The sequence below is a fragment of the Echeneis naucrates genome, chromosome 20, assembly GCF_900963305.1.
Source record: "Echeneis naucrates chromosome 20, fEcheNa1.1, whole genome shotgun sequence".
Lineage (NCBI taxonomy): Eukaryota > Metazoa > Chordata > Actinopteri > Carangiformes > Echeneidae > Echeneis > Echeneis naucrates.
The window spans coordinates 6,895,171-6,912,252 of record NC_042530.1 but is presented as its reverse complement, the minus strand read 5'-3'; the positions used below and the strand labels follow the sequence as shown (position 1 = coordinate 6,912,252).

The following is a 17,082-nucleotide window of genomic DNA, read 5'->3' as shown; positions in this document are numbered from 1 at the left end:
AAACAAAATTTTACGAACCATTAAATGCTAAAGGCTACCTTCTATAATTCTTATCCACAGGTCTGATTGGATGTTAAGAAATTTTACTCTGCTTGCCTACATAAGGTTAGATGTTCCTGTAGCCTTTGCTGAGGGGAATTAACAAAACAAAATGCTGTGACTTTTATCCTCTTTGCTACTGAAAGCATAATGCAACCTCTGAGTATTGCATTTTCTACTTTCTATTGACAACTCCTTTATTTTGCACCTTCAAACTACAAATAAAAGTTTTCTGTCTCCATGTTTGTGACCAGTTAGAGAGGCGCTTTGGATTTTGGAGAGATCGAGTGGACACTGACAAGCATTGCTGATAAGTTGCTGATAAGACCAGCAATCACAAATTGACAGTGTTGTAGACTTTGCCTGAGGGAATCAGCCGCAGGTTGTTGCAGCTGGCATTTTAATAAAATGTTAATATATGCTAGAAAGCCAACTGAGCATCTATGAGATTACACAAAGTGCTCCATCTAAAGCATTTTGAGCTCTAGCATCGTCTCATTATCACAGTTTTTGCTGAGCACAGCTGGACTTCAGACTGTCACATTTTTATTCTCTGCTAGTCTGTTAGCAACTTTGTACGTCATAAAAGCACTGTGACTGTTTGTTTAACCATTAACTTACAGGACAACAGTGGTTAACTGCTGGGGGCTTGAGGTTGCTCTCAGCTGAGTGTATGTCTGTCCCTCTCTGCTCTCTGGGGACATCCTGGCAGCACCATGAGCAATTTTGCGCAGATTCTGAAGGAGATTGGGGAGTTTGGTCTGTTTCAGAAGCGTTTAGTAGCTGCATTATGTATCCCCAGCATTTTTGTATCTTTTGATGTGATTAGTCAGGTTTTTGTTTGCATGAGCTTCCCAAATTTCTGCAACACTGACTGGATCTTGGACCGCGGGCCCAACCTGACGAATGAGAGGCAAAAAAATCTCACCATTCCTGTGAACAAAGACGGGAAGTATGAGAACTGTCAGATGTTCACACCTGTGAATTTGGATCTGGAAACTATCGAAGCATATGGGATTAACACAACAACAGGATGTGTAAATGGATCAGATTTTGAGACCACCAAAGGAGCCTCCAGCATTCTGACAGACGTAAGAGACGCCAAACAAAAGAAAAATAATATTACATATAGCTAATTGCTGTGATAACAGGATAATGAAAACAACACTAACAATCCTCATTGTGAAACCTCTGAAGAATGCACACCACTTCACTGCTGTAAGATATGAAAACCTGCGTTGTCTAGATGTCCATGTCCCCATTTAACAAATTTATTTTACCTTCCTGGTCGTCAGTTTGAGCTGGTGTGTGACAGGAGCAGCTTGATTGAAGCATCACAGTCCATCTACATGGCCGGCCTTCTGGTTGGAGCGTTTGTGTTGGGCCAGATGGCTGACAGGTACAGACTGGGCGTTAGAAATAAGTTAAATGGAGAATTAATTACAATTTCAAGCTGTCAAACACATTCACATTTGTTCCTTTGTGCGTTACTACAAATAGCCTCTTTGTTTGTCCATTCAGTATCATAAATAATGTGTCACGTTTTTGTAATGCCATAAAGGAAGAAAGAGGTTTGCCTTGTGACGGAGTTTCTGGAGATTTTAAGAAAAATTTAAGCATTAAATTATTCTGGTGTCAAATGTTCACTGTTGTGTTCATTAAGCTTAAAATATCTCTCTTGTTTTTCTAGGTTTGGCCGACGTTTTGTGGTCCTGCTTTCACACCTTCTCCTGCTGTTTTTTGGTGTCAGCGCTGCTTTCTCTCCCAACATCTATGTTTATATGGTTCTCAAATTTTTAGCCGGCATCTCAATTTCTGGCATTCTTGCTAATGCATTTGTGATAGGTAGGTTTGATGTCCACAACTGATACCTCAGCCTCACACTACCACTAAGGGGTGCCAGAGTTATTACGTTAAAGTATACATGAATGCTGTGAAAATACACGTTGGTAAACTGTATCCATCACCCCAGAGGATACAATAATATGCTATGCATGTTAATTACAGCGCCACACTGGTTCCAGTGAACGAATGACTTGAAAACGTCAACTAAAACTTATTTAAATCAGTAATATGCTTTAGTGACATTTTGTTGAAGTTGAGGCTGGGATTTGTTCCAGCCAAAGACAGAGAGATTAAAAAGAAGCTAATTATTATCTGAATAAGCGACAAACAAAAGCTGAATGAATGGCAAAGGAGTTACTAGCAGAACTCAAATTTAGTTTGATGGTTGATCCATCCTTGGGACATATTGTACATTGAAAATAACCCTCTGGGACACTTTTCTTTATCACATTTAAGGTGGAGAATGGAGCGATTCTTCCAAATTTGCTCTCTGCACGATCATCGCCCACTCTTTTTTCCCAATTGGACTGATGATGTTATCTGGCATTGCCTTCCTGGTCCGGAACTGGCGGATCCTGCAGCTTGTGCTCTTCAGTCCTCTTGTCCTTGTCCTGGGAATCTTCTACTGGTCAGCAGACACATTAGATGCTTGTCTATAAAGTTGGATCAACAGAGTATAGATTATAGTTGATCATGGACCTTTATGTCGACCAGGATTCTTCCAGAGTCAGCCCGCTGGCTCATCACTCAGGGCAAGAAGAAGGAAGCCATAAAGGAGATCCGGAGGGCAGCTAAGGTGAACGGAAGGAAGGTCCCAGAAGACCTGCTGGACAAGGTGAGCAATTCACAAAAAAATGGCTGAACCACATATGCACTCACTAAAAATACTCATAAATTACTCAGCTAGAGGATGAGACTCCATCCAAAAGAGGAAACTTGCTGGACCTCTTTCGGATTTCATATCTGAGGAAACGTGCATTTGTGATGAGCTTTGTCTGGTGAGTGTTCATTTCAACCAAGCACAATCTGCTGTCACAGTGACAGTGGACCGAAGATAATCTCTCCTGCTCCATAGGTTCGGAACAAGTCTGATGTACTATGGACTGAGCCTGAATGTTGGAAATTTCGGTCTGGATATTTACCTCACTCAGTTCATCTTTGGTGCAGTAGAAATTCCTGCACGTCTGGGCTGTTTGCCTCTCCTTCAGCGCTTTGGGAGGAGAATATGTCAAGCAGTTGTGCTATTTTTTGGAGGCCTTGCTTGTCTTGGGATACTTGCTATTCCAAAGGGTAATACTTAATAAGACCTAATGATAAAATATATACCTATACTTATGAATCACATATTTATTTATTCTTTATTAAAAAGAAAAGAAAAGAAAGCAATGATTCTGTTTCTTAACCTTCTGGACCTCGCTACCTTCAACAGTCCTCATACCTAAAAAGATGTTTTGCATTCTCACAACTCATTTAATACTTATGTGTTGTAACTTGCCTCTTAAATGCATTTTTTTATCCATTATTTGCCCATTAGATTTTCCTGTAGTGATAACAGTCATAGCTGTGATAGGAAAATTTGCAGCAACAGCAAGTTTCTCCACAGTCTACGTTTATACTGCAGAACTGTACCCCACTGTTTTAAGGTAAGGAAGGTAATGTCCCAGCGTTAAAGCGTGTTTGAATTGGATTGTCATGCTTGTGTTTCTTGTTCTGAGATTGCTGGTGAGCACGCTGTTTATTCTTGCAGGCAGAATGGTGTAGGTCTGAATTCCATGTGCGCTCGTGTGGCTGGCATTCTGGCTCCCCTGATCAGACTCCTGGATGTCTACCATTATGCCATCCCCATGCTGATATATGGCACCATCTCCATTGCCGCTGGAGCTTTGTGCTCACTGCTGCCTGAAACCTGCAACACTGAACTCCAGGATCACGCTGAAGTCATGTGAGCAGATGAGCCTAATGGAGTCTTTACTTCTCTTACAAGAAAACAAAACAATTTTAAATAATAATCATCCCTTTTCTTTCTTTTTTTCGTTTTTTTCTTTTCAGAAAACCTGAGACTGAGATGGACGCTGTATCCCTTACTGACAACAAGAAATCAGGAAAGGCCACAAAAATGTAATTTATTTTGGATTGTGTTAACAGTTTAGGGCTCGATCTGAGCTGAAACAGTGCTAACATCTTTTGTACGTGCACAGCAATAAAATGCAAAGCTTTAACTAAAAATGTTTAATTGTTATTATATTTAATATTTGACATTATTTTTTGTTGTTAAAATCTATTAAAGACATGTATTTTTATTACTTGAGGTTATTGACTGTTTGTTGATTGGACTTGGTGCACATATAAATTGAATGTTTATTTTTTCTGCACTTATTTCTGTTGTATTTGAGTGTTTGGCTGCTGAACAGTGAACTGTATGTGTGTTTATGTTTTCTCATGGATATAAGCCCCATGTATGTTTTTCAGTTGCTATGAAAAACCCGTAGAGTGAAGTTCCAGATAATTTTGTCAAATATTGGTATGTTGTTGAAAATTTGTCTGTGATGGTTTTCCCTCATCTGACCAAAACACACCGTGAAGCAGGAGCTTTCTGCCATATTTCCATTATTTGCCTGGTGTTATGTTATGACAGATGTAATAAAAAAGATGTGCTATTGCTTGGTTTGTTTTGTTTAGCATCTTCTTTTAAAATGACTAATAACCAAAACATTTAAAATAATAAAGAATATGTAATGTACTATGTACAAGTGCTTTCCTCTTTGCTATTTAATTATTTCAAAGCTCAATGGCACTCCTGATACACTGATGCCATGAACAGTATCAGTTCAGTGGTGAGCAGGTTAAACTGACTGAAAGTTTTCTTGTGAATAATTAACAATTTTTTTAGTTACAGAATAGTTTGCAGACACTAAAATATAGATGTAATCAGTCAGTTATTATCAATAGTTCAACAGTAAAGAGGAGGGTAACGTGATGGAAGGTCAAATGCAGCACTTGCTGTTAGCCAGCAAAAAGGCCAGTCGGTCTGATCAGCAGTGTCAGTTTGGGTATTAAATACAAACCATTAACAAACTCAACAGACTTAACAACTTCGCTCTCTACATTTGAGACGGGCTGTATGTATCTGATTTTCTTTTTTTGTTATTTGCCATTTTATTTTACTTGATCTAAAATGTACTGTATGAATATTTGAATGCAAGCCTTAAAAGCTGAATATGAATATTCATGAAATTGATGCAATGACTAGAAACGGCACGAGTTCGGCACGAATATTATCATGATGATAATAATATAAGAGGCATGTCAATATTTAGCCTACTAATATATTCTGAGGGTGATGAGCATGTTAGTAGTTTTACATGTAATAAACTAAAGCATTGAGCAAAGATACATTTTGGTCTGTTGGTCTTGAAGAAAAGTTAAGAGTTAATTTGAATGCCAACCAAAGGTGACATTTGTGGAGATACAGATTTTCAGCTGCGACTGAAGTAGAGAACTGACTAATATTTCCTTCTTTCCTTGAAGCATCAGGATGTTAAAGAACAGGGAACACAGAATATATAACCCTGATGTTGTCTGAATAGTTAGAGTAAAGTTCCTTTTTTCACTTTGTGGAGTTAGTTGAGTTTGTTGATTTGAAATCCTTTCATCATTTTTTTGTACTGTCTGCTCCGGGTGTAGCTAGAACGCTTTCAAGTTTGTCTTTGACTGCTGAACTGCTACTACTAGCTGAACAAAGTTATTGTGGTCTGAAGAGCATGGTGTTTGATTTCATCCAAGTCAGTCAAATGACATTTACAGCTGTTGCTCCCTTTACCTCTTCCAGCATATCCCTTACTTATGATAAGAATTAAAGCCTGATGATCTTCTTCCTTAGTGATGATTCATACAAAACCATCATTCTACTCATAGTTAACGTGGAGAGAGAAAAAAATCCATATCAACAAGGTGTTATTGTGTGTGTTCATATGCATTAATACTGCTTATTTTTGATAAAAAAAAAAAAAAAAAAAAAGAAAAGAAAAGAAAAGCCAGCAGGAAGAAACTGTTGCTGGACAAAAGAGCAGTTTAAACTTAACAATTCAACTGTAGTTTTTTTTTTTTTTTTGTTGTTGTTGTTGTTGTTGTTCTGTTAAAGAGGAAAATAAAACAGTGCTGAACATTGGCTGGAGAATAATTTTATTTATTGTCAAGGTAATTACTGCAATATATTTAAAACTACATTAAGATAGGTTTAATGCATTTAAGTGTTCTCATCTGTCATAAAAAGTCATTTTATGGCAGAACCTTCATAATCTGCTTTAATGTTATCCCATGTACAATATTATCTTAGACTGCTTTATCAATGATTGCAAGAATTAATTTATGACCTGATAAATTCATGCAAGTTGGAAAATCAGTCCAAGAGCACCGTCTATGCAAGAGGCAGAATGCGTAGTTAAAATAATAATTTTTGATCAATCTTTGTGCAAATAAAATTTAAAAGCCTAGCTTCTGATTTCTGAAAAAGTGTATACTTGTATCTGATGTCACTAGTTGAAATTATTGCAGAGACAGAGGAATTCATATCACAAAACAGAATAAATGAAGTCACTTTGAAGTGTCAACGATTAAGCTATTGATGCAATTAAACTGTGGGCCATGTAGCACCACACTGTGTATCAATCACCATCACATAGATCAGAAATAAACAGTGAAATTGGGGATAACATCGCGTGGTGTCTTCAAGAAGATTTTTCATGTTATTACAGATGCCATCTCATCAGCTGAGGAAAAAAACAGAGCATCTAAATCAGATTAGTGGCCGTAATCATCAAACATTAACATGGCAATAACGTGAGAATTTATTTATTTAATTTTTGGGGGTTTTCTGGGACTCACAGTGATGGCGTCAGACTTCAGATTCATCATGCACCATATCAGCAGTATTCCTCAGAAGCCACTGGTTCTTGTGTTGAGCGTGTCCAAATCCCTCGTCGTAGTTTCCTTTTCTTTTGAACAGTTGTTTGTAGTGAAATATGCAGTAGAACTCCCCATGTAAAGGTGTGTAATTGTACATGCTACAAATGAACACAATCTGTGAGTTATGGCTTAAATGAAAAAAAACTATATTTAACTGGAGTTGGAGTGACCTGACTGATTTCTGTATTCATCATGCAGATTTAATTTGATTTCATTTGTTTTTGTCAGTAGATCCTTTTAAAATCAAACTTTCATAACTTTTATATGAGACACACAGGAAGAACTAATGGGGTAGATGCCATAGATGCCAGGTAGGTGCGTTTCTTCCCGGACAGATGAGGGCAGTGTAATAATCCTACCAGCTTTTTTCAGAGTGGAGAAGGAGAGCAGCACAGAAAACAGCAACATGTGGGCTGGCAGCAGAAAGCTCAGGTGCACAAACAGGTCTGAGTGCAATTTAACGAGACAATGAAAGAAGAAGAAGGAGAAGGAGAGCGAGCGAGAGAGAGAGAGAGAAAACCCATGACGGATTACTTTGCATTTGAAGGAAGGAAAACGGCCCACATTGAAGGAGGAAGCACCTCCAACACAAACTGTCAGGGTGAGTCTCAGCTGATTGACTAATGTCCTGAAATCTGTCTGTCTGCTCATCTGCTGCTGGCACACTGGCCTCACGGAGGTCTAACAATATTCCTGTGTTAGGAAAATTCCCCTTCTGAGACTTAACACAGAAAATCCAGGAATTTTAAAGGTATTTTCTTCTACCATGAAATTCCTGCTCTTAGCTCATAGTGATTTCATAGGAGGGAGATCAGCTTACAAATTGACTTAAACTTTATATTCAGAATAATTTAAAACTCTTTCAGCATAAAAGGGAGAAAAAAAGAATCTTGGTTTCTCACCTCAATTTTGTTTTGCACTGTTTACAACGGAAGCAAGTTTTGTGGAAAATGTACTTGTCTGCAGTTATTTTTTCCATCGGATAAACTGGCTTCAGACAGGCGGAGCACGTCTCTCCACAAGCTGGTTGAAACTGATGAGAAAAGTTAGATTTTCAGCTTTATTGGGCACATTTAAAAAAAAATTTTATGTTTTTTTTTTTTTTTGGACAATATTAAGAACAACAAACCCGAATAAAACAAAGAACGAAGAGTAAATTGAAACCAAAAATGTCAATTTAATGTCAAATGTAACAGTTTTTAAAGAATACATGCTAAAAATAAATCCTCAAACATAAATAAGGAACCAGTAAGAACAGTGACACCGGCCTATAAATAAAAAACAGCAGTTATTTACATGGCTGCGTTTCCATAAAGGAGATGGAAAGCTGAGTGAGTTATGGTTTCATATTGACCGCCAGCTGAACTTCTGGGTATGTGGTGACCTGATGTGTGGCCAGGCTGACCGCCGTCTGACCTGTGGGTGATGTCGAGCTCTCTGGCTGGGTTGTGACAGTAGTGGAAGTTGTGGATGAGTAAAACTGGTTACCCTTGTTATCTGTCCGCTCATAGTTCTCCATCACGGTTTTGGTTCCTATAATACTGTTCCCGTCCTGGTCGGTCTGCACCTCGAGTACGCTGAGCTGTCGTTTGGGGTTCACTGGGCTGTGAGTGGATTGTGTTGGACCTCCCTTTGAGGGGTCCCTGTTCTTGTTTTGAGCTGGACTGTTGCATGTCAGAGTCTTTGTTGTCCTGAATGTCTCCTCTGTCTTTGGGCTTTTCTGACACGTTGGGCACACCGTGGTCTCTGTGGGCGCCGCATCAGTCTTTCTAGCAGCTGACTGTATGGAGATGAAGGCCGGGGAAGATGGAGGGCTCACTCGTTGTTTAGCAGAAGCGACCTCACTGCTTGCCTGGGTGTTTGCCTTGATGGACGGGATTGATTTTGTCTTGCTTGACTCGATGCTAATTTTGCTAATATTAGCAGAGGATTGGGACCCTTGTTTTGCCCCCAAGGACTCTTTGAATAGACTTGATAAACCAACAATGTCTGAGTCAGATTTCAGTGTAGAGACAGAATAAAGAGCTTTCTTTATGGCCTCCTCTATGTCCATAAGTCTGGCTAAGGTCTGCTCTTTGAGATTCATGATTTCCTCACTGGCTCTCTCAAGATCTCCAAAAACGTGTGCCATTGACGACTTGCTTTGATTTTCGTTGTTCAGTAGTGACTTCTTCTCTCTGTGTTCAACTTTGACCTTCTTTTGTTTCATCTTGTCCGAGCTGACGACCCACTCGGGGACGTCCTCGAATACTCTCCTGAGAGAACGCACGTCCACCTCACTTGTGTCTTGTTCAATTTCCTCAACGCGACTGAGAATGCTCTGCAGTTCCTCCTGCTTTCGCAAGTTGTCAAAGATTTCCATGGCTGCTGAAATGTTCCCTCTCATGATTTCATCCATGTGAACTGACAGCCGCTGTCGACGCTCATCCTCTGTCTCCGTTCGTCCTTTTCTTTCTCTCATCTCAACTTTGCTCTCTTGTGTAATTTCTGACTCGTGCTTGTCTTTGCTGTCAGCAGTTTGTTCACTCATGTTTGCACCATTGTACGACAGACCAGTTAGACTCTGTTGTGGTTTTGAACGTGCATGTGTGAGAAGAGCCGATTTATGATATCCAGATGTATCTTGCGAGCTTTTGTTGTCAGACTGGATCATTTTTACTCGTTTTGGCTTTACTGGTGCATTCTTTAGTGAAAATGTCTTTTTACCACCAAATATCTGGCATGCTTCATGAAAGTCTACGTGAGTTTCATCCGTTTCATTCAAAATATCATCTGCGGTGGGTTTTTCCAGGGGTTTTTCTGCTGCCACTGTGGTATTTATCTCCTCTGGTCGCTTGTAAGTGTATTCTGTGTTATTACTTGAGTCTTGGGCTTGATGTATTTGGGTTTTCTGATGAATGATCTGGATATCTCCTTCTTTATGATCTTCTGAATATGACTCTGAGTTGGCAGCAGTAGTTGTTTTACTCAGAGCTTTCATATGTTCATTATGTGACACTGATATTGTCAGTGGTTGAGCAACAGTTTGTTCTTCGTTTTGCTTTTTCATGTCGGCTCCTTCGGCGTTTCTTTGCGTCGCCTCTGGATTCTTGTTGGTCGGTTGATTATCTCCTTGTTTTCCTTTCAGATGCTCTGGTTTGGGTGGGAGGGCTGGTTTTGGACCAACAGACCTTTTGCGTTTTTCTGGGACAATAGCAGGTTTATTCAGAGATACACTTTGACTTTGAGGCTCTGCAGCTGCTGAAGTCACCTCCTCCTTGGAGACCTCTTGTCTTAATGGCACTTGAGTTGATTCGGATTCAGTCACAGGACAAACATCCTCAGTAATTTGTTTTGGCGCAGACATCATATCCATATTTTGGGATCTTGCTTTCTGAGGTTTGGAAGAGTTTCTATATATCAAAGCTGCTTTGAAATCTCCTCTTGAGACGTTAACGTTGGATCTGCCTAATGAATCCAAAGCTGCTTGAACTTTACCCTCAAAAATTAATTCCCCCTCCTCTTGTGCTGTTTCTGAACTATCAGCCACACCCTCGATGTGTTTCTGGACCAAATCTGTCTCTTTTCGGTCCTCTCTGCTGGAGATCTCAGTAGTTTGAACTGCTTCAGGTTTCATGTCTGCATGTTGGTGGTCTGAATGATTTTCATCACAGCTTTGCTCAGTACTCGACTCTAATGCCCGGTTCTCCTTTTCTTGATGTAATTCTGCTTCTGGCTCTGGGTATTTGCCATCCTGTGCTTTCACTGAGCTGACAGGTTTCTGGGGAGATTGTTGAAAAACTAATTTCTGTTTGTTCTGTGTTGACTCATACAAAGACTTGGCCTCTAATGTGGCCTGTTGGAGGTCATGGATTGCATTTTGGAGGTTTGAGACATCACCGTCATCGATCACCTGGACGATTTCAGCTTGGTGGACTCGATTATCATCCTGTGTCCCAAGACGTAGATGCGACCCCTGTGGGGTAACTGTGAAGTGACACACTTTCTTATCACACTCTGAAGCAGCTTGTTTTCCCGGTCCATCCTCAAACCCTCTAACCTCAGTTTGGCCTGAAGGCGCATGAGAACTGGTTGTCATTTGGACCTGGCTTTCATGGATATTTCTCTTTTCTTGGCTGCGTCTCTGCTCTCCACAGAACAGGCTTTTCAGTTTCTTCACATTCACTGGGATCCATTCTGAGGAACTCTCCTCTGACTGATCATCTCTCACTTGACAATCAAGCTTTGTGTTTTGTTGAGCCACAGTTCGGTTTGAAGTGAGTTCTTGTTCTTGTTCTATTGTTTCAGCTTGAAGAGATTTCAAATATTGCAGATCTCCCTTTTCAATGCAAGTTTTGAACAGTTTTACGTTTCCTTTTTCTGTAACGTCAGGCCTGATTGATCCCATGCAGGCCTGGTCTTGAGAAGTTTCTAGAAAACAGCTTATGGCTGATTTTATGATACCCTCTCTTGGTTTTTCATTTTCTGTTTTGCTGATATTTGTTTTCTCTGTTTCTGGTTCATCGTGCTCTGCAGTGGGCCCTTGTGGAGCGCTGTAGCTTTTCACATCTTCCTCATCAAAATAATTGTAGAGGGCATACACAGTGACTTCAGCACATTTGTTGGCATCCTCTTGAATGATCACTCCTTTCCTCAGAGAGTTGTCTTGATTGAGAATATCCTCAACAAGCTGAACCACATTGGCAGTTTTAAACTCTGTGTCTGGGCTGGTGGTAAACTGCCGCTGGTGCACAGGTACGCTGACCACTGTGGACTCCATGAATCCTTTACTGTCCTCTTTCAAGTAAGTGATCTGAGGTTTTAGGTTTGCCCGTGATAGCAGCTGGAGTGTGAGGTTCTGTGTGCCGCCTTCAGCCACCTCATCGTATTTTATCACAGGCCCAGTCTCTGACAGTGTGAATTTAGCCTTTTTGGCTATCATTGTTTCATTTACCTCAATGATCGAGCCATCTGAATGCAGAGCATTAACGTGATATAAGGTATTTAGTGTGTCCTTGATGTTCTCCACCATCGTTTCGATTTCATCCTTGTTCTGGTGTCTGATTTTGTCAAATGGCATTGATTCAAACAGATGGGCTCTGTCCTTCACATTAGTTATCAGACAGTCCTCAGTGGCCCCGCTGGGCTTTCCGGGGATTTGAGATTTTGACGCATTATCTTTTTCAACGTTTGTTGCAATAAATGGGTTGTTTTTTAAAAGAGCAACTCTCGTTTTTATTATTTCCTCACATCTTTCTGTTCCTGACAGACTCACAGGGTCGTCCTCAAAGTCTGCTTCACCAGAAGAAACATCTAAGCCAACAGGAAAGTTACTTTCAGGGCTTTGACCAACAACATGAACACATGGCACTTGTTTCGGGGGGAGATCTGTCAAACAAAGACTTTCAGAGCACACACTGCTCTTATTTTCTCTACGTAGATTTTCATTGTTACACAAGCCAAGCTCATGTTTTTCTTTTTGGACTGGCCCTGTCTCATCCCCAGAGATAAAAACTTTACCTTGGAACTTATTGACTACATCTGGCTCTGGTGTTTTCACAGCCTGACTCTCAAATATCCTCCTGGTAACATTGACATTTACTCTCATGATCTCTTCATCATCCTCTCCGTGAGATGCTGGACAAGAACCAAGTGTTTTCTCATCTTCCACGATCCCTATCACACTTTCATTACACAACCGCTCCTGATGCTTCTCAAACACAGCTGATGTTTTACTGACGTTACCTCCTTCCACTGCTCTGTCTGCCATGTGAGTCTTTGGGGAGAAAGGAGATTGTTTGTTACTTAAGGAAGAGTTCTCAAATATCAAGCGCCTAGAGAGGACTTCTCCCTCATATCCAGTTTCACCAGCTGTCACGCCAGGCTCTGTGCTCAAAACCTCAGCCAGCTCCTTGTCCACAGCATCATCTAACATCTTCAGCTCCGGTTGGGTGTGCTTCAGGAGTCTTCTCAGCTCACACTTCTGCCGCTGCTGATATAGTTCTTCTTTGGAAAGTTGCGCAGGCATTGATTGTTGAAAATGCATCCTAGAGAAATCTTCAGGTCCTGGCTGATGTTTGGCTAAATGAGGTGGAGGGAGGTCATCCTTCCTTGGTGGGGAGTCTTCAGCCGTCTTGGAGGAACAAAGTAATGTTCTCATCATTGAGTCTTTTACCACAGATATTGGCTATCAAGTGAGAAACATGCCTTGTCTTGTGTTACCTTCCAAAACATGCCAGATGATTTGCTTTCCACATACCAAGTATCAGTGGGTTAGTTGAACTCCAAAACAACCAACAAATGCAACCGCATTAAAATGAAAGGACACAGGCATCAAATGTGTTTCTTTCCTTTGAAGAATACAAAAAAAGCTACAACTCTCAGAAAAAGGTATATGATTTTTTTTTTTTCTGCTGTAAAGCTATATGGAATATGATGCTGGACATTTTGCTATTGTGAATATGGAAATTCATCGCACACAATCAGGCAAAATGTTTGGTAAAATTCAGCTTACCTTACTTAGTTTAGCTCTTTTACTCGGTTCAGATGACTGATCTTGTGCCTGGATGGAAACAGCAGTAACAATTCCAGGCAAAGTTGAATAATCAATGTTTGGTTGACTTTGAATTTGCTCAGTAATCTTTGCATGATATAGATGTTTAGTTTTAACTGAAACATTTCCTCTGTGGAGTATGTTGCCATAGCGTTTGTCCTGGGGCAGACTAGATATTTGTACATTTAGCACTTTTTTCCAATAATGACATATCTTTTTAAATTAACCCTCCAGTAATTTAAGACATTTACAGATATTATCTAACACTGTACTGTTTAAAAAGCATTCAAATACATCTATAGTTCCTGTCTTCTGTCACACTCTACAACATAATGAGTAGGAAGATGTTTACCGTTTTGGATTGCTGAGGTGCCACCTTTGACAGATAGAGGGCAGACATAGCTTTGACCGAGACGCACAGTTTCTCCTTGGTTTGGAAGAAGGAGCTGTCTCTGAAGTCTGCAATCGACCTTCTCTTTTCATCTGCAGATTCAGACACAGCAGGTCTAATATGTAAATTATTATTATTAATTACTATCTGAGAACTATGTGACAGTGGAATCAGGAAAATGCTGTGATATTATATAACTTCCACTGACTTTGTCACATGGAGTAAAGAGAAAGGCAGCTGCCTTGTGTCAAAATAAAGCGGTGTGTATTTCTGGAGACTGTAACATCACGTGACTCAGAGAAATAGATACAGAATTTAAACGGACTTATTTAAACACCAAACAGTGTGCTGAATTTTGTCTCACTATCAGTTATTCTCTCTAAGCTGATACTTACCAGCTGCCGTGCAGTCGAGTTATAAATGTACCATTTGTGGTGGAGCGGCAGAGATACCGGACTCCACTGACACACATACTGAGAGTTAAAAGGACAAGTCACTGCAGTTACAGTTGACTAAGCATAGAAAAGCAAAAGTAAACGCATAGTAACACATAGATTTTAGCTACAAAGAACTCTCTATGATATGAAAATGTATCCCTGTTGTGATTTTAAAGTCTCAACACTGCTAAATGCAATAATCTGCATTGGGTGGCTGCAGTAGTTCATCTATATGAGTCAAAATAAGGTTTGAAAGTGGAAGCTAATGTATTTGCTATGTGGATAAAGTAGTTTGTAATAAGATGATGTATTTTGACCACTGTTTGGTCGAAATACAAATCTGTACTCACAAAAGATGAAAAGCCTCCAATTCGTTGCTTCCTTTGCTTCTTCTTATTGAGTTTAAACGTGAGTTCGTGTATTTTAGTCAAACTGATGTTGCAGCTCTCGGTTTGTGTCTGGTTATGCAGCCTCTGCCACTTTCAGTCACTCCCTCTCTCTCTCACTCTCGTTCCTGCCCCAGTGACAGCTGACCCTTTCACCCTCTTACACTTTTTCTGGACTTGTGTGCCGACTATTTCTGTCCTGCTCCTGAGCGGCCGGCTATGCCCACACCAGGTTGAGTCAATCATGGCTTCTTGCAAAGTCACCGTGCTGATGTTCATCTCTATTTCATCTGTCACTCACGCTGAAGTCTCCCAGACCTGAGTCACAGGTTTTTTAAGGGGAAGCTTTCCAGGGAACGTTTGAACACTTGCCTGTCAACTAATTTCACATTTTTGTATATTCAGCCGACCAGCTGTGCACAGTTAATACCGAATCATACCGAACTTTATCATGAAACATTTTATTCTGTTGTAATTGTGTTTTTTCAGTCTCGTTTCTGTTAAACGAAACGATTAATGTCAGTGCAGTGTCCAAATATTTCAGCCTTGATCTGAACGTAATGCCCATCACAGTTCCCTCGCAGCCTTAGTAGGGGTCATATCGGGTTCTGGAGGCATATTTGTGGAGTTGAATGTTGTTTTTTGACTATGTCTGCACCTCCAACCTCTCATTCATCCCCCAGCTTTTCTGGACAGCAGGCGGAGGAACGCTGTGATGAGGTTGGCAGGTTATCACAGAGCAGTCTGAGATTAATGTTTCTGATCTTGAAGGATGAAATGTTGTACTCACCAGCTTGAGAGGCTGCAAGTTTCTCAAAATCAATGCCGCCTATTGTTCTTCTCCTCTCCCCCCGTGTCTGCTTCACTACCTTGACACCAAAATTATGAGCTGTCACATTCACTTCCTAATATTTGACAATGCAATATGCAGCGGTGATTGTAATTTTGGAAATAATGATAGAAGTTCCTGATGTATTTGATTAAAAATATATTTAAAATGAATTTTGTACCAGTCAATCAGTTGACAGGTCACACAGAGTAAGACTAGAAGGCAACTAAATTACTTGTTTTCTGATGATTGTTTACAGCTGTAATTATTGTTAAAAAAAAAAAAAGACTTCACATCAATATTTTCTATTGTAATCAATCAAGAGAGCTAAAACGTGTATTATTTAACGTTCAATATTCACCATTTCATTTAGAACCTGTGATTTTATTTACCTTTTGAGTCATCGGCTCTTCGTTGGTTTTAGTGGCATTTAGCGGCACATCAGTAGGAAATGTTGTCTGTTTCTCTGCAGGTTTCTTCCTCTTCTCACCTTCTCCGTTCACAGCCTGCATGATGTCTGCTGTTTTGTAAGCTGATGTGAAGTTTGCAGCTCCGAAGCTGCTCCTCAGCTGGCTTTGTGTGGCAGCCTTTGACTCAAAGAGAGCCTTCAGGGTGTCGATGGAGCCATTACTCTGCTGAAGGCTGCCCACTGACTTACTGCGCATTAAGCTGGTTTTGGCTCGAGATCGTTCCCTCTCTTCATTTCTCCTCATCAGCGATGCGAGATGAGTCTCCTTACTCTCCAGAATTGATGGTGGTGTCTGATAGCGATACAGAAAGAGAATGTATTTTTCCCAGACTGGAGCTTGTGAACTGTACAAACAAATGAAAAATGAGTCTACCTCTTTCAGCACCTGCGTTGGCTTTGCTTCACCATCACTGCCCAAAGCTGAGTGAACTGATGTTTTTACTTCCACTGCAGTTTGATACCTGTAATACGCCAAAATCACAATAATAACCAACCAAGAATCAAGTATTGCATAGAAAAGGTTACAGAGGGAGGTCAGTTATTGCAGATGTGGAAAGGGTTACCTTGAAACTAGTAGAGACACCGATGCTTTCTTGTCCCACAGTCCTGCATCTGTCCAGATGGGCTTGTCACGTGATGAGTGGACGCTCTTCAGCGACTGGCTATGCTTCAGGTTACTCTTCCACTCCATGGCTGGATCAGGTGATGGCAGAAGTTAGCAAATAACCTAATGACCTAAAACAAGTGATCATTAATGTATGACATTATCTCTGTTATAGTGAGTTTATCCAGCAGCTGATTTGTTTCCATCGTCTTACCACCACTAGTGAGCAGTTTATGTGCTCATACAGCGTACAGCTTTTCGCTCAAACTCGTAGTTATGGTCGCTTATAAGTGAGATAAAGAAATGCACAACGATTTGGAAGAATCAACAAGAATGCAAAAGAGTATAGATAATGTTGTGAGGGAAAAAAACGTTTAAATGGATAGTTACCGCACAGACGTCAGTCAGTATGTTCTCTCTTTAAAAATCAGGGACACTTCCGCAGCATCATAAGACTCGCACACGGTGTGAGCAAAGTCCATTTTCTTCCTTATTGCCGCAAAGTGTGTTGTCATAAGCTGTGCTTGGTGTGCCAACCCCCCCCCAAAAAAGAAAACTACTTCCAAACTACCAGTCAGTAGTTTG

General features: G+C 40.4%; 2 protein-coding genes and 1 long non-coding RNA gene across 3 annotated transcripts; 1 reads left to right on the top strand and 2 right to left on the bottom strand.

Annotated features, from left to right (window-relative positions):
- The first annotated feature begins 755 nt into the window (after positions 1-755).
- On the top strand, positions 756-3,830 carry slc22a13b (solute carrier family 22 member 13b). The gene is made up of 9 exons (XM_029529472.1): positions 756-1,130; positions 1,335-1,438; positions 1,730-1,884; positions 2,341-2,512; positions 2,599-2,719; positions 2,788-2,882; positions 2,960-3,174; positions 3,419-3,527; positions 3,632-3,830. The coding sequence occupies exons 1-9, from the start codon at positions 756-758 to the stop codon at positions 3,828-3,830; spliced, it is 1,545 nt and encodes a 514-aa protein (XP_029385332.1).
- Positions 3,831-8,107: 4,277 nt separating this feature from the next.
- LOC115061346 (xin actin-binding repeat-containing protein 1) lies at positions 8,108-12,856 on the bottom strand. The gene has a single exon (XM_029529656.1). The coding sequence runs from the start codon at positions 12,854-12,856 to the stop codon at positions 8,186-8,188; it is 4,671 nt and encodes a 1,556-aa protein (XP_029385516.1). The 3' UTR covers positions 8,108-8,185.
- Positions 12,857-13,287: 431 nt separating this feature from the next.
- On the bottom strand, positions 13,288-14,694 carry LOC115061055 (uncharacterized). The gene is made up of 3 exons (XR_003842314.1): positions 14,560-14,694; positions 13,734-13,864; positions 13,288-13,390 (listed from the first exon to the last, which is right to left on the bottom strand). It is a non-coding gene; the product is annotated as an uncharacterized LOC115061055 (long non-coding RNA).
- Between the last annotated feature and the right edge of the window lie 2,388 nt (positions 14,695-17,082).

Excerpts from the sequence above, each read along its gene's own strand:
- slc22a13b (XM_029529472.1), top strand. The coding sequence starts at position 756 with ATGAGCAATTTTGCGCAGATTCTGAAGGAGATTGGGGAGTTTGGTCTG. Across the intron at positions 1,131-1,334 it reads CCTCCAGCATTCTGACAGAC|TTTGAGCTGGTGTGTGACAG; the intron begins GTAAGAGACGCC and ends CCTGGTCGTCAG. Across the intron at positions 1,439-1,729 it reads TTGGGCCAGATGGCTGACAG|GTTTGGCCGACGTTTTGTGG; the intron begins GTACAGACTGGG and ends TTGTTTTTCTAG.
- LOC115061346 (XM_029529656.1), bottom strand. The coding sequence starts at position 12,856 with ATGCCTGCGCAACTTTCCAAAGAAGAACTATATCAGCAGCGGCAGAAG.